The 27,080-nt window shown below is 40.2% G+C and overlaps 1 protein-coding gene across 1 annotated transcript; it reads right to left on the reverse strand.

Annotated features, from left to right (window-relative positions):
- Window positions 1-1,660: 1,660 nt before the first annotated feature.
- Window positions 1,661-25,700, reverse strand: LOC132825177 (cytochrome b-c1 complex subunit 2, mitochondrial). The gene is made up of 14 exons (XM_060840212.1): window positions 25,608-25,700; window positions 16,366-16,455; window positions 13,808-13,957; window positions 12,898-12,962; window positions 11,373-11,429; window positions 10,662-10,786; window positions 8,653-8,750; window positions 8,492-8,549; window positions 7,946-8,041; window positions 6,235-6,434; window positions 6,067-6,147; window positions 4,669-4,745; window positions 3,750-3,903; window positions 1,661-1,827 (listed from the first exon to the last, which is right to left on the reverse strand). The coding sequence occupies exons 1-14, from the start codon at window positions 25,638-25,640 to the stop codon at window positions 1,744-1,746; spliced, it is 1,368 nt and encodes a 455-aa protein (XP_060696195.1). The 5' UTR covers window positions 25,641-25,700; the 3' UTR covers window positions 1,661-1,743.
- Between the last annotated feature and the right edge of the window lie 1,380 nt (window positions 25,701-27,080).

Genomic DNA, 27,080 nt, shown 5'->3' on the forward strand with positions numbered 1-27,080 from the left:
AGGTGTAAAGCATTGTGGAAAATTGAGGTTTTGAAAGTTGTAAAAATGCAAGCCTTTCTTTTCTTTCTCTAGCATTCGATTCAGCAGTGAGGAAGATGACTGGTTAAGCAGCAGTGAAGACGATGACAATGATGAACACACTAAAATAAAGTTCAAGAACTTTAAGCCCCTTTCCTTATTTTGGCATGACACAGGTATATACATACCACCCATCTCCAGAGCATGGCATGCACCAAAGAAGAATCAGAACATACTCCTGGTTGGCCCTCATGTTGGTTGTGATGTAGTGATCCACAAGGCTTTTGACGATGATGTCATATCCAATGATGATGAGGAGGAGGAGGTCATCCCTAATCTTCAATACCTGTGGTCTGCAGAGTCAGATACCACAAGCACCACATCGTCCTCTTCATCGTCCACAGACTCGCTCTGGATCCAATATCTACAAATTACAGGCTCCAATGACGACAAGAGTTCTTTGCGTAATTCACCCCAACAGGGTCCCAGTCCACATTCAAAGCAACCCCTTGAAGTAAAAAGCCTAGAATTTGAAGACATAGAAACCACTGAATCTACAACCAATACAACTACCGTAGAGAGTAGTGTAAGTTCCAGCTCCGAATCCCCGTCACAGAATTCCAAAAGTGGATTATTGAACACTCCTACACGGTCCAACGACACAGACTCAGAAAATTCTACTTCAACAGAGGGTCAGATGACAGGATCTTGCAGTTCGGACACAATCATTGACAACACTCACCTACGAAGAGACTATTGTATTTCAAGATGGCTAAATAACACTTTCTGTAGAGACAAAATTTAGAGCACAGAAATTGGTTTAAAGTGACTCTATGCGCCACACGGATCAGCTCCAATTCCTCTATCTAATCCTGTCAATATATCCTTCTAATCCTTTCTTCACAGTTATTTAATAACTCTTAAATGTACCTATACTATTTGCCTAAACCAGTCCACAGCAAGTTCCAATTCCTTTCCATTGTCTGGCTGAAGAGGTTTCTCCTAAATTTCTTAGATTTATGAGTGACTCTTTTACATTTATTGTCTAATTCTAGTCTCCCCTACAAGATGAAACAGTTTTCTCAGCCTTCTATTTTCCTAGCCCATTCAATACTGATGTTTCAGTATCATCTTTCTTCATTTTCTCAAAATCATTGTTGTAACTTGGAGACAAAAACTGTGCAAATGTGGTCTAAAACAAAGTTCTATGTTAGTGCAAAATAACCTCACTGCCTTTGAATTTTATTCCTTTAGAAATGAACCCAGCTGCTTTGTTGAATTTTTTTGCCCTTGTTAACCTTCCCATTTGCTTCCCAACATGGATTAAGATCAACTCTCTCTTGGATGCTGGGTGACTTTTAGCAGAATGCAGACAATTGCACCAAGCAGATTAGAACTTTGCCCAGCTGATAGCAGGAAGCACACCCCTTCACCGCCATACAGTGCTAGCATCAAGTTTAAAGAATGAGTTGTATTCAGCGGAAAACAGGATATACTGTTAAACATGGAAATTCTTGGTTTGTTGACAAAAAAAGTTGCAGACTGAAGTGTCAGTACTACTTATAACGATTCTTCAAATATTAGAATTTACAAGTTTCTTCCCTCCTGTGAACAATTAGCATGTGAATAAAGAATGATGAGCTTGTTCCCAAGGGCCATGATATATTTTATTAATAGTAACAATGTCAATACAGGTCTCACGTTTGGGTCATTTAAAGACTAAATTTACAGTTCATCAAGAAAAGGTGTGTTAGACAAATTGCCACTGGCCGCCATAGACTTCTTACCAGAAACAAACTTCTTTGCAGCCTGTAAAGCAAAAAGAGAACGTATTAGGCACTTGTAGCTGAGGAGGATACCACATCACAAGTCTGCTCGCAAGGTCCCCTCTGGAATAAGTTTCTTAAATAACAATTTCAAAATCCGACACCAACTCTTTCCAAATTTAACCTTGCTGAAAAGTTGAAGATGTTTTGTTATTTTTAAAGGCACCATATAGTGTGCAAATTGTTGTTGAATGAGTTAAATATTTTCTTTTTATTTGCTATCAGTGATAGTTTGAGGTATGAATGCCTACATCACTCTCCAGAGCCCAGTGACCCTACTCCCAAATATCCACTGTTCAAACTGTGGTGTGCAGGACAGAAATTGAACCGCAACCCCCTGCAATAATAAAGCACCATTATACACCACATACAGTTATAATCCCCATAGAGATCAATGACTTCTTAAAAATTATCAGCAGAAGAAAACTGATGCAGACAAAATGTCCCTTTTTAAATTTCTGTAACAAGCCAATTGAAGTCAACATAATTTAAACATGAACAAAATATTTTTAAAAAGATAAGTTGCATTTTAATGCAAAGATACATCAAGCATTCCTATTACTTGCTGTACAAATGTGGCATCACGTGGTCAGTCTTTTCAACTCAGCCTATCAAGCAGGATCTTTTGCTTCCCAGTCAATTGATTTGAACCTTTAATCACAGCAGCCATTTTCTTTCCATCTAAAGACTCTATATATGGTGAACACCAACAAAGTGTATATGTGGAAACCCACTCTCAGGTCACTGCTGTCCTGATGGTAAAGAATCTCAGAACCATCTTTCCCCAACCTCTTCAAACAGTCTGGTAGGCTCTGGTGACATGAAAGAGCAGCAATGGCCCAATCTGCAATCCTTTGCTCTTGCAGCCTTCAGTTATCTATCCTTTCTAACACGGTGATACAGTCTTCCCTCTGTTTTCAAAGATCAGGTTCAACACAAGAATCTGTACTGAACTGCCAAACAGAAAACTAATCCATCTGTGGAGAATCTTGCTTGCTTCCCCTATCACCAATCCTTGGCACTCCAAGCTATGTGCAATGAAAGATATGCTGAAATATGACACCACTACAATTAAATTTCTATTTAGCCTTTGCTTTTTAGTTTTTTTTACCTCATGGCATCCTCAGGTTACATGGGCATTTCTTGGAATGCAACGATATCATAGTCAGGAGTCTAATTTCCCCTCTTTCAGAATTTTCCCCAGTTCACCTCTGTCTCAAAAGGAGACATCACAAATAAAATATAGGCTTTTCCAAAAGCATGTGGGCCAGAGGACACACTAATCCAGCAATCTCAAAACATAAGAGAATGTCTGAGTGACCCCTACAAGTCAAAAGGAGTGGAACAGTCAGAAAGGTGTGGCTTTATATATCTATGCTTAGTCTGCTAATTTCTTGAAGATACAGTAATATAATGTTGGCTCATGCCCATCCTAAGATTACAACCTTCACTGGATATTAGGACTCTGCTCTTGATCTATTTGGGAAGTTGCGTGCGCCCAGGTAGGGGATTAAAAAATAAAAAAGTGATGAACTAAGTCTCAAAAACCCGTAACACAATCGCCATCAAAAAGACTCACCAGGGCAGCAAACGATGGGCAATGATGCCCATGCATCCCACAGACTGAAATATTTCAGCTTGGACCTGGGCTTTTGTGACAGGGGCCCTAAGCTTTTGAACTGCTTGGAGGTGTATGTGGGTCTGAGCAGGGGATGAAAGTGGGGAATTCAGGACCAAAATATAATGCTTACCCTGCTCCTTCCTCAAGCTTAAGTTATCTGCCAACATCCTATCAACATGCATAGACTGGTATTCAGTGCCAACATTTGGGAAACTGGAGATGGAAAATGACTCCAGCCATAACAGAATATGAGAATACTTACGGTTAGGAAAAACATTACTTACATTCACTACATCATTAACAGACACCGAGTCAACTTGCTGAACCAGGTCAGGTGTGGGCACATAAGCACCAGTTAGCAATACTTGAGAGCCAATCTCATCCAGCAGTCCATCAGATGTTTCAACAGTCATCAAGCACTTGGCTTTTAGTTGTTTTCTGCAAAAATAAAAATTAATGTTCATGAAAACTGCACTGTGACAGGAAGAAACATTCAATCTGAGAATTTTAATTTAGTTGATTGGATGTTCACCAGATATAGCTACAAAATACATCCATACAATGTAATCTCTGCTCTGTAACAACTTGAATTAGCAGCAGTCAAAATCTGTAAAATCACTGGCAGAAGGGTTGATAAACATGATAATACAGATTCCAAGTAACCAGAAAACAAACCAGGGAAGGAAGCAAGATTATTTGTTTTTAAATAGGAATTGTGATGATGTGGAATTTGTCGCCTGAACCAGGGGTTCAACTAGATTGGATAGTAACTTCAAACAGGGAAGTGGAAATATACTTAAATAGGAAAATCTGCACAGAGCTACAGTGGACATAGAAATTAACTGGAAAACTCGACAAATGTTGGCAAAGGCACAATGTACTGAATGGCCTCCTTCTGTGCTGTGCAATTCCATAATTTAAACTTTTTATCCAACTTATTTCTTTCTTCCTTCCCTGATCACCCTATTCTGTCTTGCTGCTATTCACTTATTCCTGGGGTCTCGCTCCACGAGGAATAATTGCTTTCCAGAGATACATCATCAAATTGGAACATTAAAATTGGTTTCTGGCCTTGGATGATATCTGACTGAGTATTTCCAGCATTTTCTTTTTACTTGTTGTCCACATCGTTAGATTTACTCTCAGTACCCTCAGATGCAACTTTATTAAAGCATTCTGTTGTACGAATGACTGGCAGCTTACTTGGCCCTTGCGATATCAGTCTCAGAGACATTGCCTTGAGCAACATTCTTAACTTCAGACATTGCAGCCTTGATTACCTGCAATTAAAAAAGTTTGTTTTTCATCCAGAAAATTCAAATCAAAGTCAAAAATGTTTTTGATCATTACGAATCATCCTACTAAAATACCGCTCTTTTAATCAATTGAGTATTGGATTAAAAAGGTTGAAATATCTACCAAACTGCTTAAAGAGAGAAAAAGCAAATGGAAATTATAATGTTGGTACTAATTAGAAAGTAGACTTGCCCTTAACTTGAAATATGCACTAAGGAGTATAATCCTTCATCAACTTCCTGTCAGCCTTTTCCTTTACAAATTATGCCCGTAACTGTAATGCAAACTGCTTCTGTAAGGTGTCACCTAGTAATTACACCTTGTCAGTGGTGGTGCTGTAACATCTCAGTTAAGTTTGTCAGCCTTCTCTACTGGAATATTCATGCTCCCAATGAGTTCTCTGCAGACCAAATTAGCAACCATATTGTTAAACAAATTACAGACTGACATTTATGTCTATCGTTTACAGTCTTGAGATGTCCCAAGATGTTTCATAGCCAATCAAGTAAATAGTAATGTTTTCTATGGGTAATTCAGTTTTACAAGAAGATAATGTATTAATTTAAAGTGAGTGAAATCAGAAAACTTTGTTCAAATTATTGGCTTCTCTTTTCACTTACAATAAAGGACCTTACTTTAGTGCTGCTACTTCTCTGTCCCAACCTTTATCTAAAAATTACACTTAATCCTATGTACAATGCTACAAATAATTAGCTAGCAAATCAAGATTTTGATCATCACTGACACTTGAAATTGCAGTTATGTTGAGTACATAAAAAGTTGTTCAGAATTTGCAAAACAGATCATCAGGCCCAACAGGGTTTACGTTCCACGAGTTACTTCCATTTCTATTGTCCCCTAGTAACATATCTTTTTGTTTCTTTTTCCATTGGGTATTGCAGTGTTTTGCCTGAGACATACAAACTCAGTGAGCATCACATTTGTTAGTCTTTGAGTAAAGATGATTCTCTTGAATTCCCCATTGGATTTCAGTGATTACACTATATTCATGATCCCTCGCTTTGATCCTGCCTCACAAATGGACACATCTTTGTCTGTTCGACTGAATTTCTCTATTCTAAAATACTTCTATCAGACAATCCTCTGCCTTTTCGTTTCTAGGTAAAGAAACCCCCTCCTATTCAGTCCATCTTGATTTCCCATCCAACAAAATGATACATATCAATTAGTGATCACTGCAGTATTGCTGCAATACCAGCTTCCTTGAACTAAGCAATAGCAGCTGAGCAATCATTTGAAAGTTGGCAGATTTTGGCAAAAAGGTTTGGCATTGATTATACATACATCACTTGCTGAATCCACCTGTGAGATGGTGTAAAAACCAAACAGTCCAGAATCAGAGTAACTTGCACGGAATGCTGAAACCTATTTATAGGAATACAAAATGAAAGTGTTAAAAATAAAAGTAGGTTTGAAATACAAAATGTAATTTAATGCAGAAGCAAAACTCACATCAAATAGATCTGCATTTTTCTTCATCACTGCCTGATGCAATTTGCTGGACACATTGCTGCCCCTTTTGATGTATGGACCAGCAGCAAGAACATTCTGCAGAACACTGAACGCACAGGCCTCAGGCGTACCAGAGGCTGCACTCTCGGCTACCACAGCAGCATGAACCAGGTGGTCATTATTTTGAGTACGGATCTCACCTGCAATTAAAGGCCACAGTTTATGCAAAAATGGACTTTATCCTGACTAATTTCCACTTCAGCTAATAAAATGGCAGCTTTCATTAGGAAAGGTATGAGTTATTTATAACTAAATGTATTCTCGTGCACACACGAACAGCAAGATATTTCTGTTATACAACTCTTAAAAATTCAAATCACACAAGAAACACACAGACATTTGCTAATAAAGGTTAACCTTGAAATGGTTTTGTTTGTTTAATCTGCACTACTTAAATTGGACTTTATTTTGGCTAGACCATATGTACGTAAAACAACAAAATTAATAGAAAGTACTCATAGCCAAACAAGAATATTTTCTATACTAAAAAAGTATTCATATGGAATTAATGCTTCATATTTTTCTTTAGTAACAGTCTAAATTAAAATTTTCAGAAAACTAAATGGAATGAAATGTGCGCAATTTAATTCTCATCCCAGTACTATCACAAATCAGTGTCCGAGAGGAGAGAACAATTCTGGGATTATGGTCAGTGTGGATTGGTTGGACCAAAGGGTCTGTGTCTGTGCTGTATGAAAAGAACAGAATGTTAGTGTGAAATGAAGTGAGAAAAAAACCATGTGGAGTATTGACACTGCTGCAGGCCAGTTGGGTTGAATGATACTTGCTATAGATTGAAAATAAGGGAGCAATTGAGATCTGTTACTGGGGAACAAAATAGCATTTATAATATATGCCTAACATAGGAAGGTGCTTCATAAGTTTTTAGCCAAACAAAATTTGACACCAAACTGAATGTGGAGATATCAAGACAGGGCACCAGGAACTTAGAGAAAAAGATCCGTTTGAGGGAGAAGAGGACTGTGTTGAGGAGAAGACTTTAGAGCTTGAAGGACCAAATGCTATAACAATATTAATAAGACTGGTTTGTGTTTTTAAAAATGTGAAATTAGTTAATTTCCCTCAAATAGACACTCAACAGCTTAACTGGGACAAACAGGGACAGAGACAAATATATCACATAGCTCAAAATGCATGAAGGAAAATTACATTGTAACATAATTACCAGTGGGAAGACATAGTATCAACTTTGTTCACCTAATTAAATGCATGAGCTACATCCTTATCAGTAAAGCTAATACCTTGATAAGACATTTCAAGGCACCAGAGGAAGCGTCCCAGCCTCTAAGCCAGAGGCTCCAGTTTCAAGTCCCACACCGAAGGTACATTCATAATGTAGCTAGACAAATTGGAATAATCTGCAGGATACTAATCAACATGCCTATGACTAGCAGCATGAGTGAAGAGACTCCTGGTCAGCCACATTTTATGCAGAGTTATTACAGCCTCTAGTTTCAAACTAAGTTCCAGGAAAATTAAGCTAAGAAAACATTGTACATCTTCTCTGTCTTGAAGTGGAAGATCTTAAAAATGACCATATGTTCCAGTTAGTTTCTTAGGAGATGCTGTATGTTGACACAGATATTAAACCCAGACCATTTTACCTGTACACATTAGAAACAAAGCTCACCTCCACGGAACTTAGCCGCCACACCAGCTGCACCAGTACCACTCCTCATGTTCAGGTAGTGTTCACCCACTTGCTTCAACACAGTATGGTTCACACCTAGATAGGAAAAGCAATAATCTGAATGTATGATAACCTAAAAATATCAAAAGAGCTGCTAACATTAAAACAAAACTAAAGTAAACACCTAGAGGCTGTTGGAATGGTTTCCTGTGGAAATTAGATCCTAAATTATTTTGGTTACTTCTGATCTGGTTGAATAAATTGTAACTGAGCACATCACTGTTATAATGAAGAACATTTAGAAAAACACAAGTGTTTTAAACACCAACGTGCTAAATTCAGATTTGAAAAATGCACTGGTTTGTTTCTTCCAGGCTCAGCAGAAAGCACTAACAGACTTGCATTTCTTTCACAACATCAGGTCATCCCATAGCATTTCAAAGTTAATTAAGTATTTCTGAAGTGTAGCTGTGAACAGTAATCGAAAGTCACCAAAAGACAAAAAAAAACATGGGTAACTATAACTTATGTTAATATGATACTTACCCACCCCTACGAGAGCCATCCTTCCACTTGTAAAATTGTTTTGTACAAATTCGAGCAGCTGTAGAGACATTGTATCAAGCACATTAGAGACCAACTTCAAAGCTTTTATTTCTTTTAAAAGATTTTCTTTCGATGGAAATGGTGTTGTGTTTTGTTCATACCTGGTCTGCTGTATGCTGACCAACCATAAATCCAGGACAGTACAGAGGGTTGCTCAAGGCATTACGGTAAGCAGCTGAATGCAGATTCTCTAGAACACCTACAAAAGAAAAATAATTCACAACTGCTTCCACAGCAAGAAAGCAGAATTGCTCATGAAGCAATCTATAGCAAGTAACATTCATCCCAACTGGCCTGCAGCAGTGTCAATACACCACAGGGTCTTTTTCTCACTTCAGTTCATAGTAACAATATATCCTTCTGTTCTTTTCCTTATAGAGTCATACAGCACAGAAACAGACCCTTTGGTCCAACCAATCCACACTGACCATAATCCCAAACTAAACTAGTCCCAGCTGCCTGTGCTTGGCCCATATCCCTCCAAACTCCTCTTATTTATGTACTTATCCAAATGTCTTTTAAGCTTTGTAACTGCACCCGCATCCAACACTACCTCTGGAAGTTTATTCTACACCTGCATCACCTTGTAAATAAGATACCTCACATCTTTCTCCTTTCACCTTAAAAATATGCTTCCAACTTTTGAAATACCCCACCCTAGGGAAAACATACCTTATCTGTACCCCTTATGATTTTAAAAACCTCTACAAAAGGTCACCCCTCAACCTCCTGTGCCCCAGTGGAAAAAGGTCCCAGCCTATCCAGCCTCTCTCTATACCTCAATGCTTCATATAACTTCTCCATAAAGTCAGTTTAACTATGGGCGACATTGTAGCTCTGTGCTAGGGCTTAGGTTCAATTCCACCTTTGGGTGGCTGCCTTTGTGGAGTTTGCATGTTCTCCCTGTGTCTATCTGGGTTTCCTCTGGATGTTCTGATTTCCTCCCAATGTCCAAACGTGTAGGTTAGGTGGATTAGCCATGGGAAATGTAAGTTATGGGATGAAGAGGACTGAAAGAAAAACGACTTTCCATCTGGGGTCTGGACTTTTCACCTTAGGAATCATGCTAAATTATTTGTCCATCCGTTGTATAGTTGTTAAACCAGTTGACTTTTTTTTCTTAATTGTGATTGAAGGGGTTTTTGAAGGAGGGTCGTCTAAGTTGCATAAATTTGAAATCCTATTTTACTGCTGTTAATTCTACATGTTACAATGAATAGTTATTTTCTGTTACCGCAAGAAACCTGGTGTGAATTGACTGCCACTCAGGCAAGGAAGAGTCAGGCAAATTGGTCATTTTGTGGTCTCGTTACAATTTTATATACTTAGTATTTTGTGACTTCTTTTGGAACAGTGGGACATGATTATTGATGTACCCTTTCTAGTTACTTCATGACATTTCAGAAAATATAGTTCATGAGAAGTGATGTGGTCATACAGTAGGCAATTCAGAAGAAATTCATGAGATTGATTCGAGATGAGAGGCTTGTTTTATCAAGACAGATCGAGCAATTTAGACCTACAATCTCTAGAGTTGAGAAGATTGAGAGGAAATGTAATTAAGGTATAGATGATGTGAAGGGGATTGACAAAGTAGATGTAGAAAGGATGCTTCCTCATGCGGGACAATCTAGAACGAAAGATCTAGTTTTAGAATAAGGGATAGCGGATTTAAAACAGGTGAGAAGAAACTACTTCTCTCAAAGTCTTAAATCTGCGGAATTCACTACTCCAGAGTAGTCGATGCTGGGATATTGAAATATTTGATGAGGAAATAGATTTTTTAAAAACAGTAATGGGTTATAGGATTATAAGAGCAGGCAGGAAAGCAGAGCTGAGGCCAAGATGGTATCAGCCAATATTGAAACAAATGCAGAGCAAGCTTGAAGGGCTGAATTGCCTATGCCCGCTCCAGTTCCTTTGTGCTGCGAGGATAAGCAATGGAACTATGTTTAATGCCTCAATTTGCAAGGATCCTGATCTTTACTTGGCTGCCTCACTGAACAACTCACTCAGCAGGCAAAAAACATTGGCTTCAATGGTAATCTCAAAGCAGGTTTACAATGGGATTGATTTTCAAGTAACATCAGCTTTGGAGGCCAGCTCTCACCTATTTGTGGATTCTGAAACGCGAGCACTCTATCAAGTTCCAGTCTTGGAGGGAGTTCTGATAGTTCCCATGTCCTGAACTCCTGGGCAGCAGTAACATTGATCAGATACTCCATTACAGTGTCACTGAAGGGGAAAAGATTCAGTGGTTAGATATCAACAGCAATACGCATTCACATTCTTTTCTGCATAATGTGGGAAAATGTGCCAGGGAAGTCAGCAGGAGAGGACAAGTATAGAAAAAAATGAAAATCAAGTGTGGATGACTTCAGAGGAAGGGACTGGGGTTATGATAGATCCTTGTACAAATCCATAGATCATACTGTACTGCAAAAAAAAAATCATCTACAAGGGACAGAAAGGGTTGGTACCAATTAGTACTAAACAGTCTGCCTAGTGCAAAGATAATTATCCAATATCAATGAGGATTTTGTTAAAATTTAAAGCAAAGTTAAACAAGTAGTTGCTAGTTCAATTAATAATTTTAAATCTAAGACTATCAGACTTTTGCTGGATAAGGGAATAAAAGGAAAGAGAATTGTGACATATAGAGTTCAGTTACGCAGCCCATGATCTTACGGAATTGTGAAACAGGTTTGAAAGACTGAATGGCCTCCTCCCGTTCCTGTGCATCAACCAAGAATGATGGGTGTATAAGCCCTAACCTTCAAAATAAACAAAAACCAGAGGCCACCTCTGGTGACATACTCACACATAGTCACGCATACATTCCACTGCATAGATCATGTTTTCCCTTGTAGATGTCACACTGCAATAGTAGAAATGGTTATTAAATTCTGGATGAAATAGACTAAAATCAGCTGAGCTCAGAAAAGTCTTTGTAAACTTCTTTAAAACGGTTCTAGCAAATAATCAACCCAGTGCACAGCAACACAGGAAAACGCAAATAGAAGTGTAGAAAAATATGGTAAGGATTAAAAAGTTTGTTTTCAAGAACTGAGACCAGATAGGTCAGACATCTGAATATTCAACAAGTTTCTCACTTAAATTAAGGGTATTAAACTTGTCTTGCAATAGGATTTTCAGGAATTAAATATTCATATCGAGCCGAGTGGAGTCGGACTATTTTCTTAAACTTCAATGTTATGGGCCCAAAATCTAGGAGGTTGGGAGAAATCTCTTTTTTTTTAATCATTTACAGGATGAGGATATTGCTGGCTATGCAGCATTTATTGTTCATACCCAATTGCCAAGAGGGTACTTAAGAGTCAACTATGTTGCTGTGTGTCTGTAGACCAGACCAGGTAAGAATGATAGTTTTCTTCCCTAAATGACATTAGTGAACAGATGGTATTTTCAACAATTGACAATGAATTCATGGTCATCATTAGATTCTTAATTCCAGACATTTACGGAATTCAAATTCTATCATCTGCCATTGCAGTATTCAAACCCGGGTCCCCAGAGCATTATCTAGATGTCTGGATTAAGAGTACAGCGATATACTAGTCCATTGCCTCCCTGTTGCTCAAATGAAATATTCTGGTGTGTGCCAGGTGAGATGACATTGCCCACTCTGAGCCAGTTCCCAGTGGATACGGCTTCGCAGCAGAAAAAGATTTGTCACTATAATTAAACACACAAGTTAGTTTGGAAAGGCAGTAAAAGATGGCACAGGGAAGAGTTCTGGAAATAGAACATATAGCTCGCAGTCACAGAGCATTTTGTTCTGTATCTGATCCATGCAAAATCTGACACTAAGGCCGGAAAAGAATAATTTGTATTAACAGTGTCTTACGCAACCTCAGGACAAAAGTAATTTACTGGAGATTAAACGTGTTTTGAAGTGTAGTTGTGTTGATGAGAATAGGGCAACCAAACTGCCTACAGAAGTCCCATAAACAGCAATGAGATAATAATATAATGTCTCTGAATATACCATGAGAACTTCTATGCTCCTCTCTGAAGAGTATTATGGAATCTTTTATGCCCAACTCAAATGAGGCCTCAGTCAATGTTCTACCCAAAAGGCTGCCTCAGACAATCCAGCATTGTCTTACGGCTATACTGGGAATGTCAGTCAGCAATGTGTTTAAATCTCTGGACTGTGACTTGAATTTATAATTTTTGGACTTTGAGGCAAGAATGCTGTACACAGAGCTAAGACTACCTGCTTTTGAGCCAGTGGGGAAAAGTGACACATTCCCGACATGAATATTTTTCACCATACTGATTACACATTAAGCAGAATAAATATATATAACAAGTACACTTACCTCAGACTGCCTCCAACAGCTTCTATGCCACGGGTTATTCTGAATGATGAGGCTCCCTTTGTTGTCTATAACACAAAAACTTTTGTTAAAGATCATGGTTTCTAACAGTTCTGTATTCTAAAGAACAAATTGAAAATGTAATTTTTAAAGTGGCTTCAATATTAATTTCTATTAAAAGTACATTAAGAGATGCAAGCAAGGCAATTGGAGAATTCAGCATGGCCAGTGAAATTATCCTTTATTGGGGAACAACAGATAGCAACAATATGCTGTATAGAGGGTAATGCATTGCCACATTTATGCTTCAAGACAGTAATAAGAAATTTGAGAAGTTAACTAATGTATCTTGATTTCAAATTATATTGTTGCCTGTGAACATGTCCCTCTTTCTCTCTGTTACGGCAGGTAGAAACTTAATTTTATTTCATTAATGGCACTGACAAAGTCAGCCAGGAATCCAACCCTTAAATGACATCCCAGGAATTTCCACTTGCGATCAATACCCAGTGATTATTGCTGTTGTTATCAAAAAGAGTTAATTCATTATCCAGAATCACACTCCAAGAGATGGCCACCAAGGTGATAAGCCAGAGAACTGTCAGCATCAACTGAATCATTTTCTAGCAGGAGTAAGATATCAAGGTGAGAAAGAGGGAAAATAGATGTGTAAAGTTGGGGATGAGGTAAATGTGCCCTTGCAACATCAAGGAACAGACTTTATCCACTCAAATGTAACTGCAAACAGTTCAGTTCAATTAGAATATTTATAACAATCTACACACTGAGGATGATGAGAACAATTACAAATTTATCTGGGATTTAAAATAAAGCAAGAAAGAAATCTTGAAAGAGTGTTGCAGTTGTGAAGAGTTATTCAAAGTGGTAAGACTTCCATTAAAATGTTACTCACCAGGTTTGCTGCCAGACGAAGGGTATGAGTGATGCCCAAGTTACTGGCACTCTCATACCTGCTTCCTGCTTTTATAAAGACTCCAATCTTTGAGGTTGGTGAGTAATTCTCCAGAGAAGCAATTACTAATCCATTTGGCAATTTAGACACCTGCAGAAGAAAAATGGAGTTCCTCCAAAAAGGCTTGACCATATGATTAAATTTAAATTGTTTAACTTGATAAAAAGTACAGACCTTCCATCTAACATCCTGTCATGATTTTTGGGTCACACTTTTATCTCAATAGTTAGTAGTAAGGTTACCTGAAGTTATAATTGAACTGTCCGACAAACAGGTTCTGGTGCAATGATAGTCTGAAGTTGAACCACTAGGTGGTATTCCAATCTCATAACAGTCACAAAGTAGTAGTTAACAGTAGTAAACTCGTCAACTTTAAGGACATTTAAATGGTCATTGGATAGACATATGGACGAAAATGGAATACTATAGGTTAAATGGGCTTCAGATTTGTTTCACAGGTCGGTGCAACATAGGGCCAAAGAGCCTGTGCTGCGCTGTACTGTCACATGTTCCATGTTCTAAGTAAAAGTAAAGTCGCCACACTTCCAATTGCTGTCTCATTAGAGAGAGACGATTAATGGTGAGTCACCATATCTCAGGTGAGGGACAAAGTTGAGAAGACTGGATCTTTAGGGTCAGTTAGCTCAATTGGATGGACAACTGGTTTACGAAGGAGCATGATATCAACAGCACAGGTTCAATTCCCATTCGCAGTCATAACAGTCAAGTTTATTAATTGGACAGTAAAATAAACATGGATCAAGGGATCTGTGCACATAATCTTGGCTGACATCTTTGGATAATATTGAAGGAATACTGAACAATTGGAAATGCTGTCCTTTTGATGACACTGAGGCCTCAATTACTAACTCAAAGAAGAACTGGAAAGATTTCCCAAAGGCCTGACCACTGCCAACAAACAGAATATCTGATCATTCATTTCACTGCTGTTTGTGGGACCTTGTTATGCACAAACTGGTTATTACGTGTTCTTACATTACAACAACAATTACAATTCAAAAGGAAATTCACTAGATCTATAGTACTTTTGGCCAACTTGAGGACAAGAAAGTGCAATTAAATGATCATGACAGGTAGATAATCCCTTTGTAATATAACAAAGAACATTGGACACTTGGAGATCCAACATAAAAACAAAGATTACTGGTGAAACTCAGGTCATCTGGCAGCATGAGGTTAGAGGTCAAATGACATCTGTGTTGAACCTCAGAAGATGGGACAGATATTAACTAAATTTTTGCAACAGTTTTTATGTCAAGAAAGAAATGGAGGCTGGCAAGCTCAGGAAAATAAAATTTTGATGTTTTGAAAACCGTTTACAAAATTGAAAATCAAATCTGAGAATTTCTGATCTAGAGATTCAGTTATTCAACAAGTTGATGCATTGTCCCCCTTCCCTCTCAGTCGAAGCAAAGTGCTCAGATACATCGTATAGTTTTACCTCCATTTATTCTGGGCCCTCCAGGAAGACAGAATGATCGCTCATGTCCGAAGAGACATGCATTCAGAGTCTTCTCTGGAACAGCAGTTTTTCAATGAACTATGTAGTCATTTTACAGGGAGGAGCATCCGGATAAGGCAACATATGTATTGACTGGGTGACTGCCAAAATCAGCAAGTGTCAATAGTAAAGATTAAGCCATCTGCTGTTACACAATGAATAACTGGCTTCACGTAATAAATACTTTTCACTTTGTTAACTGATGTTACATATTGAATGCTACCACATCTTGTTAAATGGCTCTACATAACGACTGCTTTTCCACCTTGTTAACCCATTACCCTTGCCTCCAGCACCCCATCGTTAACTGCAAGATCTTATCTGATTTGAGTCATGCTCAGCTGAACTTCTTATTTCAGAAAACTCAGAAATAAAGTCTTTCCCTATATAAAAGCAAATTACTGCGGATGCTGGAATCTGAAACCAAAAGAGAAAATGCTGGAAAATCTCAGCAGGTCTGGTAGCATCTGTAAGGTGAGAAAAGAGCTGATGTTTTGAGTCTAACTGACCCTTTGTCAAAGCTGTGTCAGCTTTGACAAAGGGTCAGTTAGACTCGAAACGTCAGCTCTTTTCTCTCCTTACAGATGCTGCCAGACCTGCTGAGATTTTCCAGCATTTTCTCTTTTGGTTTAAGTCTTTCCCTGCCTGCTTATACCCGATACACATTTCAGAAGAACTGATCCAAAGCATCTTAGTTTTGCTTTACTTGTGTCTTGTGAATGGCAATCAAGAGAGCTGGAAGTGTTCAGGAACTGTCAATATTCTTAAACAGGATACCAAATGCACATAATACAGGAAGTGCAGACTACAAACAATCTCAATGTTCTGCTGCACACTTATTATTGGACATCTCTGCGGACATTATCTGGGGGAAATCTTCTCAAAGTGACATAAAGCCTTGGTACCAAAGAAAGATTTGTTCAAAACAATGATCAAGGTGAAATCATACTTACGACAAAGACTTGTGTTCACTGACCTGTAGTTCCTGTGCCGGAAGGTGTTGTTTCTCTGCAGATGCTGCAAACTCATACTTAGGTGCAACTTTGAGCGAATAAAACCTCTTTGCCTGAAATCAAAAATTCACATGAATATCAACAATCGATTGAAATGTTTCAGAAAGATCACCGCACCTCTCCTAGATACCTGGGAAAATGGTTTGCACTCTCTCATATCTCATGATTAGAAGATAATTCCTACTCCAAACTGGTGGTTTTACTGATTAAAACCTATAATATGCTTCTACAAAAGGAAAATATTATAGATGCTGCAATAACAAAAATTCAGCGTATACTCAACAGATGTGGCAACATCTTTGAAAAGAGGAAGATAATATTATCATGACCCTTTTGCCTTGCATAGATTAACTGATAAAACGAATGCTATGATGTAAAATGTCTTCCATTTTGTCTCATACCCTCTTTTCTGTTCTTCCAACTATTGTCTACCTCAGTACACACGTAAAACCTGTTACATTTCTAACTCTTACCCAGCTCTGTCAAAAGACCATTGACGTGAAACATTCCTCTCGCCATAGGTGCTGCCTGACCTGCTCAGTGTTTCCAGTTTATTTAGTCAGAGATATACAGCATGGAAACAGACCCTTTGGTCCAACTTGTCTAAACCAACCAGATCTCCTAAACTGATAGTTCCATTTGCCAGCATTTGGCACACATCCCTCTGAACCTTCCCTGTTCATGTACCCATCCAGATGTCTTTTAAATGTGAATATATACACCTCCACTAACAGGTGCTTCCATACTCCACCACCTTCTGCGTGAAGAAGTTGCCCTTCAGGTCCCTTTTAAATCTTTCCCCTCTCACCTTAAACCCAAGCCCTTTTCCCTCTTTTGGACTCCCCTACACTAGCTATTCACCTTATCTATGCTCCTCATGATTTTATAAACCTCTCAAGTCACCTTTCAGCCTCTCATGCTCCAGAGAACAAGCCCCAGCCTAATCAGCCTCTCCCTATAGCTCAAGCCCTCCAATCCCTGCAACATCCTCCAGAATCTTTTCTAAACTCACTCAATTTAACATCCTTCCTATAGCAGGGAGACCAGAATTGCACACAGCATTCTCAAAGTGGCTTAATTTTGAATGGTTCATAGTTAGCATAAAATATAGATTGTATAAATTACTACTCAATAGAGCTCAGTTATTCCTCTTCAGCTTGGCCCATACTGGAAGATGGGCGATCATCTGTTCAACTCTGAGTAACAAGTAGCTGAAAATGTGTTGCTGGAAAAGCGCAACAGGTCAGGCAGCATCCAAGGAGCAGGAGAGTCGACGTTTGAGCATGAGTCCTTCTTCAGGCTCATGCCCGAAACGTCGACTCTCCTGCTCCTTGGATGCTGCCTGACCTGCTGCGCTTTTCCAGCAACACACTTTCAGCTCTGATCTCCAGCATCTGCAGTCCTCACTTTCTCTGAGTAACAAGTAACCAGGGATAGTTCGTATCTGACCTCAATTCTCCTCTGCAGTGCAGACCTCATCAGAAAAACTCAATGCAGCATACACCGTGGTACAATCAGAGGCTATGGGAATCATGGATAACATATTCAATATGTTGGTCACACTGCAGATAAAAATTCCTGAAGGTAGGGAATGGGTGACCAACAGACAGAAGAAGAGTAGGAAGGTAGTGCAGAGGCCCCCTGCAGTCATCTCCCTCCAAATCAGGTATACCATTTTGGATACTGTTGGGGACAGCAGCAGCAGCCAAGTTCATGGCACCGTGGCTGCACAGAAAGGCAGGAAAAAAATGGAGTGACAGCGCTATAATGATAGGGGATTCAACTGTATGAGGAACAGATAGGAGAGCCTAGGATGGTATGTTGCATCCCTGGTGCAAGCATCAAGGGTGTCTCAGGTTGCAGGATACTCTGGAGGGGGTGGGTGAACAGCCAGCTGTTGTTGTGCATAAAGGCACCAACCAAATAGGTTAAAAAAATGGGATGGTGATGTCCTATGAACTGAATTATTTAGGGAGTTAGGAGTTAAACTAAAAAGTAGGATCTCAAAAAGTAGTAATCTCAGAATTACGACCAGAAATGTGCTAATCAGAGTAGGAATAGCACAACAGCTAAACTGATTACATGTCTTGAAGGATGGTACAAGAGGGAAGGTTTCAAATTCTTGGGATTGGAACTGGCTCTAGGGAGCCGTGACCAGTAAAACTAGAGGGTCTGCACCTGGCTAGGACTGGAACCAATGTCCAAGGGGGGAATGTTTGCTAGTGCTGTCGGGAGGGTTTAAACTAATACAGCAAAGGGATGGGAACCAACATAGGAAGTCAGAGTGAAGTAAAGTGGGGACAGAAACAAAGGACACTTAGGGGAAAAGTGAAAGTGGAAGGCAGAGAAACCAAAGACAAAAATCAAAAAGGGCTACATTTCATAATGATTCTAACAGGGCAATAAATGCCATTTAAAGAAAAATACCTTGAAGGCTGTCTCAGTGCAAGCAGCATTTGTAATAAAGGTGAACGAATTAACTATGGAAAAGTTTTTTTTTAAGATTAGATTAGATTACTTACAGTGTGGAAACAGGCCCTTCGGCCCAACAAGTCCACACCAACCCGCCGAAGTGAAACCCACCCATACACCTACATTTGCCCCTTACCTAGCACTCCGGGCAATTTAGCATGGCCAATTCACCTGACCTGCACATCTTTGGACTGTGGGAGGAAACCGGAGCACCCGGAGGAAACCCACACAGACACGGGGAGAACGTGCAAACTCCACACAGTCAGTCGCCTGAGGTGGGAATTGAACCCGGATCTCTGGCGCCGAGAGGCAGTGCTAACCACTGTGCCACCCACCAATTAATGGATATGATGTAACTGATCACAGATCTGGCTCCAGGGTGAACAAGCATGAGAATTCAACTTGCAGGGTTATACAATTTTCAGGAAAGATAAACAGAAAGGAAAGGGAAGGGAAGTGGGGAAGCGTTGCTGGTGAAAGAGGACATTAACACAATAGTAAGGGAGGACATTAACCTGGAAGATGTGGAATCAGTGGAGCTGCGGAACACCAAAGAGAAAAGACATTAGTGTACAGACCAAACAGTTGCGATGTTAGGGATTGTATCAAACAGAAAATTAGAGATGCATTCAGTAAGAGTACAACAGTTATCATAGTTGACTTCAATATGGTAGAATTCTTCATTAAGATGAAGTGTGATAAATAAGTCTGAAACTCAAGTCCTTAAAGAAATGTGGATGCTGTAAATCAGATACACAAACAGAAATTGCTAGAAAAGCTCAATCTGAGAAAGCGTCACTAATTTCTCTTCACAGATGATGCCAGACCTGCTGAGGCTTTCCAGCAACTTCTGTTATTGTTAAAGAAAGCTAACTTTGATGACGTGAGGCATGCACTGGCTAGGATAAGCTGGCCAAGGATCCTTAAGGGGTTGGCGGTGGATAGGCAATGGCAGACATTTAAAAAACTTCAAAAATTGTACTTCTCTAACTGGCATAAGAGTAAAACAGAAGGTAATTCACCATGGTTAACAAGGGAAATCAGGGAGAGCATGAAAGCCAAAGAGGAGACATATAAATTGGCTAGAAAAATCAGCAAACCTGAGGGCTGGGAGAAAGTTACAATTCAGCAGACGAGAACAAAGGGTTTAATTCAGAAAGGGAAAATAGAATATGAAAGCAAGCTCATGGAAAACAAAAACTGATTGCAAAAGCTTCTATAGATATATGAAGTCAAAAAGACTGAATTCATAATGGACAGAAAGATAGCAGACCAGTTGAACAAAAACTTTGGATCGGACTTCACTAAGGAGGACACAAATAACCTTCTGGAAATGCTAGGTAACAGAGGGTCAAGCATGAAGGAGGAACTGAAGGAAATCCTTATTAGTCAGGAACTGGAATTGAGGAAATTGATGGGATTAAAACCCGATAAGTCCCCAGGGCCTGATATTCCGCATCCCAGAGTGCTTAAGTGGCCCCTGAAATAGCAGATGCATTGGCGATCATTTTCCAGCATTCTGTAGACTCTTGAAGAGTTCCAATGGACTGCAAGGTAGCTAATGTAACCCCATGCATTTAAAATAAAAGAGGGAGAGTGAAAATGGGAAATTATAGACTGGTTAGCCTGACACAGGTGTTGAGTACAATGCTGGAGTCAGTTAAGAATGTAATAAGTGAGCATTTGGAAAGTGGTGACAGAATCAGTCCTAGGCAGCATGGCTTCACGGAAGGCAAATCGGTTTGACAAATCTCCTAGAATGTTTTGAGAATGTGACCAGTAGAGTGGACAAGGGTGAATCACTGGATATTGTATATCTGGACTGTCAGCAGGCTTTTGACAAGGTTCCACACAAGAGATTAGTAAGGAAAATGAAAGCTCATGGTATCGGAGGTAATGTATTGACATGGATAGAGAACTGGTTAACAGACAGGAAGCAGAGAGTTAGATTAAACCGATCCTTTTTGGGGTGCAGGCAGTGACAAGTGGGTGCCTTAGGGTTCAGGGCTGTGATCCCAGCTGTTAACAATATATATTAATGATTTGGACGAAGGAATTGAAAGCAATATCTCCAAATTTGTAGATGACACTAAGCTGGGTAGTGCTGTGAGGAGGATGCTAAGAAGCTACAGCGTGACTTGGACAAACTGGCTGAGTGGCCAAATACTTGGTAAATGCAATATAATGTGGATAAATGTGAGGTTATCCACTTTGGTCGCCAAAACAGGAAAGCAGATTATTATCTGAATGGTGGCAGTTTGGGAAAAAGGTGAGGTGCAACAAAATCTGGGTGTCATGTGGCACAGTCGCTAAAGGTTGGTGTGTAGCAGGCAGTGAGGAAAGCCAACGGCATGCTGGCCTTCATAGCAAGAGGATTTCAGAGTATCAGAGTAAGGGTGTCTTGCTGCAGTTACACAGGGCCTTGGTGAGGCTACATCTTGATACTGTGTGCAGTTTGATCTCCTAGTCTGAGGAATGATATTCTTGCTACTGAAGAAATCTAGCAAAAGTTCACCAGACTAATTCCCGGGATGGCAAGACTGAAATGAGGAAAAACTGGACAGACTCGGCTTGTATTCGCTGGAATTTAGAAAAATGAGGGGGGTGGGGGTGGGGGGAATCTCAGACGTACGTAAAATCCTGATGGGCCTGGACAGGCTAGATATGGGAAAAAATGTTCCCAATGTTGGGAAAGTCCAGAACCAGAGGTCACAGTCTAAGAATAAGGGGTAAGCCTTTCAGGACTGAGAGGAGGAAGAATTGCTTCACTGCGAGTCATGAACCTGTGGAACTCTCTCCCACAGGAAGCTGTTGGGGCTAGTTCATTAGAAATATTCAAGGAGGAATTGAACACGTCCCTTGTGGCTAAAGGGATAAAGGGGTATGGAGAGAGGGTGGGAATGAGATACTGAGATTACATGATCAGCCATGAGCGTAATGAATGGTGGTGCAAGCTCAAAGGGCTCCACTCCTGTACCTATTTTCCATATTTCTCAAACCACAGCTAAAGTTTTAAACTGGTACTTTTCTTTTCATTGTTAAACAGACTTTGAAAGCAATATTGGTTTTACATTCTACTTTCTTGTTCCTTGTCTCAAAAAGCATCATAGAAGTTAATTTCTAATTTTGCTCTTTCTTACAGTGACCCTAAGTAGATGCAAGGCTGACCAGCCCACATTACTGGATAGCCTGCATCCTAAGGTGTGCAAAAGAAAATTTACTACATTCCATAAGGGTGTCAGTGGTTTGAAGAATAACAAATGTAATACCTTTATACAAAAGAGAGAGGAGGGGGAGGTGGGGAATGCTGAAGGCAGAAAATTTAAGGCTCATTAGCCTAGCATTCCCTGCCATAAGGAAGCTGCTAGAATCCATTCTTGAGGGGATTGTAGTAGGATGTTTAGGAAATCATGATTTGATCAATATAGCACTGTGAACTGGAAAACATATTCAGCTAATTTATTAAGAGTTTTTCAGAAAATAACATACACAGTAGCTAGGGGGAGAACCAGTAGATATTTCAAAAAAATTTGTTAAATGTCATATCATAGATTGCTGTACAAGATGAGGGGTGGGAATTCGACAGCATGTCAGCAAACTTAATCTTTTTCAGATTGGCAAGTTTTCACTAGTGAAGTGCAGTAGGGTGTCTGCTGGGGCACAACTATTTACAATTTCTCTAGTGATAGGTTTTGTGTTTATTTCCTCTCCATCTTTGGCCCCTTGATTTAGTATTTTTGAAATGTTATTAGAATCCTTTACCATCACAACTGATGCAAAATACACGTTCAATTCCTCACCAACTTCTTGGTTCTCCACTTTTCTCCAATTTCTAAATGCCCTATGTTTACTTTTGCCTTAAGTTGCCTGTTCAGGGATGTGTAGGTTAGGTGCATTAGTCAGGGGTAAATGTAGAGTAATTGGGTAGGGGAATGGGTTTGAGTGGGATATTCTTCAGAAGGTCAGTGTGGATTTGTTGGGCTGAAGGCTTGTTTCTACACTGTAAGGATTCTACGATTCAAGCACTCTCTTACTGCCTGTTTTTACATTTCTTGCTAATCCACCTACTGCACATCCCTGGACACTACAAGACAATTTAGCAGGGTGAATAATCTGCACATCTTTGGACTGTGGAGGAAACTGGAGAATCAAACGGAAACCCATGCAGACACTGAAAGAACATGCAAACTCCACACAGAAACACACAGGGCTGGAATCAAACCTGAGTCCCAGCACACGAGGCATCAGTGCTAAGCACACTGCCACTATGCCACACTGACTTATGCCTTGTAGTTGGTGGACATGCTTTGGGAGACACAAAGTGAATTACCTACTGCAGACTTGACTCAATAGCCAAGTATTTCCATAGCTCAGCCAGTTCAATAATAATGCCATTGAATCTCAGTGGGAGATGGTTACTGCCCAACACTTGCCACTTATGAGCCCAAACTTGAATGTTGTTCAGGTATCCATGTGCAGCAAGACAAAGTGATTCAGTATTTGAAAGATGCAAACTGTACAATGTTCTGCACTATCAGCAGCAACCATCCCCACTTCTGACTTTATGATGGAGGGAAGCTCAGTGATAAAGCAGCAGCAGATGGTCAGGCCTCAGATACCCGAGGTGTACCTATAGTAATAGGACAAAGATGGCAATCATGGCCACCTTTGTGTTACGCATGACTCTAACCAGTGGAGAGATTCCACCACCCCTGCAATTGAATCCAGCTGTGTTAGTGCTTCCTAATACACAAATATTACCTTGATGTCAAGAACAATTGCTCTCACCTCAACATAACTAAATCTATTAATGATAAACCACAGTTTAACAAAAGACGTAAAGATGTTTGACAATTTTGCTACTCCAAGACTATTATTACTGAAATAGAAATACAAAATTCGAGGTTCTGTCTCTCTCTCTCCTGCACTGTCCTCACCACGTGCTTCCTTTGTCTGTTCTTCTCCCTTTTAAAACTGCTGTTGTTTTGACTTTTTTTTCCCCAAAGTTCCAAAACAATGTGCATGGGAAATTATGTCTCACAAACTTCATTGAGTTTTTTGAAGAAGTAACAAAGAGACTTGATGAGGGCAGAGCAGAAGATGTGATCCATATGGACTTCAATAAGGTGTTCCCCATGGGAGACTGATTAGCAAGGTTAGATCTCATGGAATACAGGGAGAACTAGCCATTTGGATACAGAACTGGCTCCAAGGGAGAAGACAGAGGGTGGTGGTGGAGGGTTGTTTTTCAGATTGGAGGTCTGTGACCAGTGGAGTGCCACAAGGATCGGTGCTGGGTCCTCTACTTTTTGTCATTTACATAAATAATTTGGATGTGAGCATAAGAGGTACAGTTAGTAAGTTTGCAAATGACACCAAAATTGGAAGTGTAGCAGACAGCGAAGAAGGTTACCTCAGATTATAACAGACTCTTGACCAGATGGGCCAATGGGCTGAGAAGTGACAGATGGAGTTTAATTCAGATAAATGTGAGGTGCTGCATTTTGGGAAAGCAAATTATACACTTAATGGTAAGGTCCTAAGGAGTGTTGCTGAATAAAGAGGCCTTGGAGTGCAGGTTCATAGCTCCTTGAAAGTGGAGTTGCAGGTAGATAGGATAGTGAAGGCGGCAGTTGATATACTTTCTTTTGTTGGTCAGACTATTGAGTACAGGAGTTGGGAGGTCATGTTGCAGCTGTACAGGACATTGGTTAGGCCACTGGTGGAATATTGCATGCAATTCTGGTCTCTTTCCTGTTAGAAAGATATTGTGAAACTTGAAAGGGTTCAGAAATGGTTTACAAGAATGTTGCCAGGGTTGGAGGATTTGAGCTACAGGGAGAGGCTGAAGAGGCTGGGGCTGTTTTCCCTGGAGCGTCAGAGGCTGAGGGGTGACCTTATAAAGGTTTACAAAATTATGAGGGGCAGCGATAGGGTAAATAGGTAAAGTATTTTCCCTGGGGTCAGGGAGTCCAGAACTAGAGAGCATAGGTTTAGCGTGAGAGAGGCAAGATATAAAAGAGGCCAAAGGGGCAACTTTTTCACACAGAGGGTGGTACATGTATGGAATGAGCTGCCAAAGGAAGTGGTGGAGGCTGGTACAATTGCAACATTTAAGAGGCATTTGGATGGGTATATGAATAGGGAGGGATATGGACTGGGTGCTGGCAGGTGGGACTAGATTGGGTTAGAATATCTGGTCGGCATGGACCGAAGGGTCTGTTTCCATGCTGTACATCTCTATGTCTATCAGCTGGATCGTATATCGAAATAACCTTTACAATGTCAATGTCAAATCCCTACGTAGGTAGTAGTGGCTGCATTTCGTGATTTTGAACATAAAACAAATTACTTTTTATGAAAACACAATTTACAAAACATATTATAGAATAGGAGGACAGTGTTTCTGACTGTTTTAACCGAACAGACAGGTTGGAGTCTCAAGTCTAGCCAGTGGATGACCTTCAGCAACCTCCTAGCACCAGCTTCACAAAGCGGCTTCCCCGGTATTCGGGTTCCAGACCGACTGGACACACCGAGGGTCAGTATTGGCTTGGGACCGAGACCACACGCGAGTAGGCGCTGAAATACCGAGGGGCCGCTCCTACCCGAGCAGAGGCCTGCACCGTACCAGAATCACCGGTCACTTACAATCTGCAGGACTAAAGACACGGGACCGAGCGCTTCTCCAGTAAGCAACATATTCCGTGAAGATCTGAACCGAGACACTTACAAGGTTTGCGAGTGTAGAATTCACCCTCCTCATCGTCTCCGCCGGAGCTCTGACCCCCACAATATGGCGGCTCACCAGCTTCCAGACTTGAGACCTACACAATATGGCGGACCATCAGTGACCTGATGTGCCCTACACAATATGGCGTCCACCAATCATCAGGTTTGTGACCTACACAATGTGACAACAAACCTGTGACTACTTTTAATAAAACGAGACAACATGAATACATTGAATTCATAGTTTCAGTCAATATAGCAATTTGACAAGTGTGCAATAGATTACTAAAACTGCAAAGTTACCGAACCTAAAAACAAATACTTTAACCTTGTCTAAAAGTAAAATACTGCTGTTGATGGAGATTAAAAACAGAAATTTATAGAATCCCTACAGTGTTTTCAGCCAACAAGTCTGCACAATCCTTCAAAGAACATTTCATCCAGATCTGCCCCACTCTATCCCTGTAACCCTGTAACCCTGCCTTTCCCACAGCCGCTCTACCAATCTGCACATTCCTGGAGACTATTGACAATTTAGCATGGCCAATCCACCTAGCCTTGGATTGTGTTGGCTCCACATAGACGGTCACATGGGTGGTTTTGAACCCAGGTCCCTGGCACTGTGAGGCATCCATGCTAACCACTGAGCCTCCATGTCACTCCAAGAGAAACTTAGCAACTCTGGCAGCATCTGTGGAGAGAAAGCGGATTTAACATTTCAAGTTCAATGACAATACAGAACCATGAAATGCTACCAGTTATGTGCTGTGCAGTCCGGGTGGAAGCCCAGCCACAGAGACAGTGGTGGAATGTGGAGGGTGGGTACTAGTGCTATGAAGTTCCTGGAGGTCATGAGCTAGATGGATAAGAGACTTCAGTCTCTAACAACAGCATAAATCCCAACACACTTCCATCTCTCTTCAGTTCTTAAGACGATTCACATTGGATTCAAATTCAATCTGTTTCTCTCCACAGATGCTGCTAGACCTGCTGACATGTCAAAACTTCAACATGTTAATAACTGAATTGAATGAAGCAGCAATAACTATTTCTGGAATAAATTGTTTCTGGAGCTGAAATGGATACGGACAAACTGTTACAAAGAAATTAAAAGCAATGTGCAATTAAGCATTTCTGGGAATAAACAACATAAACAGGCTGTTTCCTCGGAAAGAGGAGATAACACTGTTTTGTGACAAATGGGAAATTAACTCTGCCTGCAAAAGGAATGTTCTGAAGTAAAGGGGTTAATTGCAGGGGAAAAAACTGATTTTAAACAGACAGCTAACTCAATTGTAACAAGGAAGCTAGATTGGATTACTTACAGTGCAGAAACAGGCCCTTTGGCCCAACAAGTTCACACCGACCCTCCGAAGAGCAACCCACCCAGACCCATTCCCCTAACACTAGGGCAATTTAGCATGGCCAATTCAGCTAATCTGCACATTTTTGGACTGTGGGGGGAAACCCATAC

Source organism: Hemiscyllium ocellatum, chromosome 20 (assembly GCF_020745735.1).
Source record: "Hemiscyllium ocellatum isolate sHemOce1 chromosome 20, sHemOce1.pat.X.cur, whole genome shotgun sequence".
In the NCBI taxonomy this organism is placed as follows: domain Eukaryota; kingdom Metazoa; phylum Chordata; class Chondrichthyes; order Orectolobiformes; family Hemiscylliidae; genus Hemiscyllium; species Hemiscyllium ocellatum.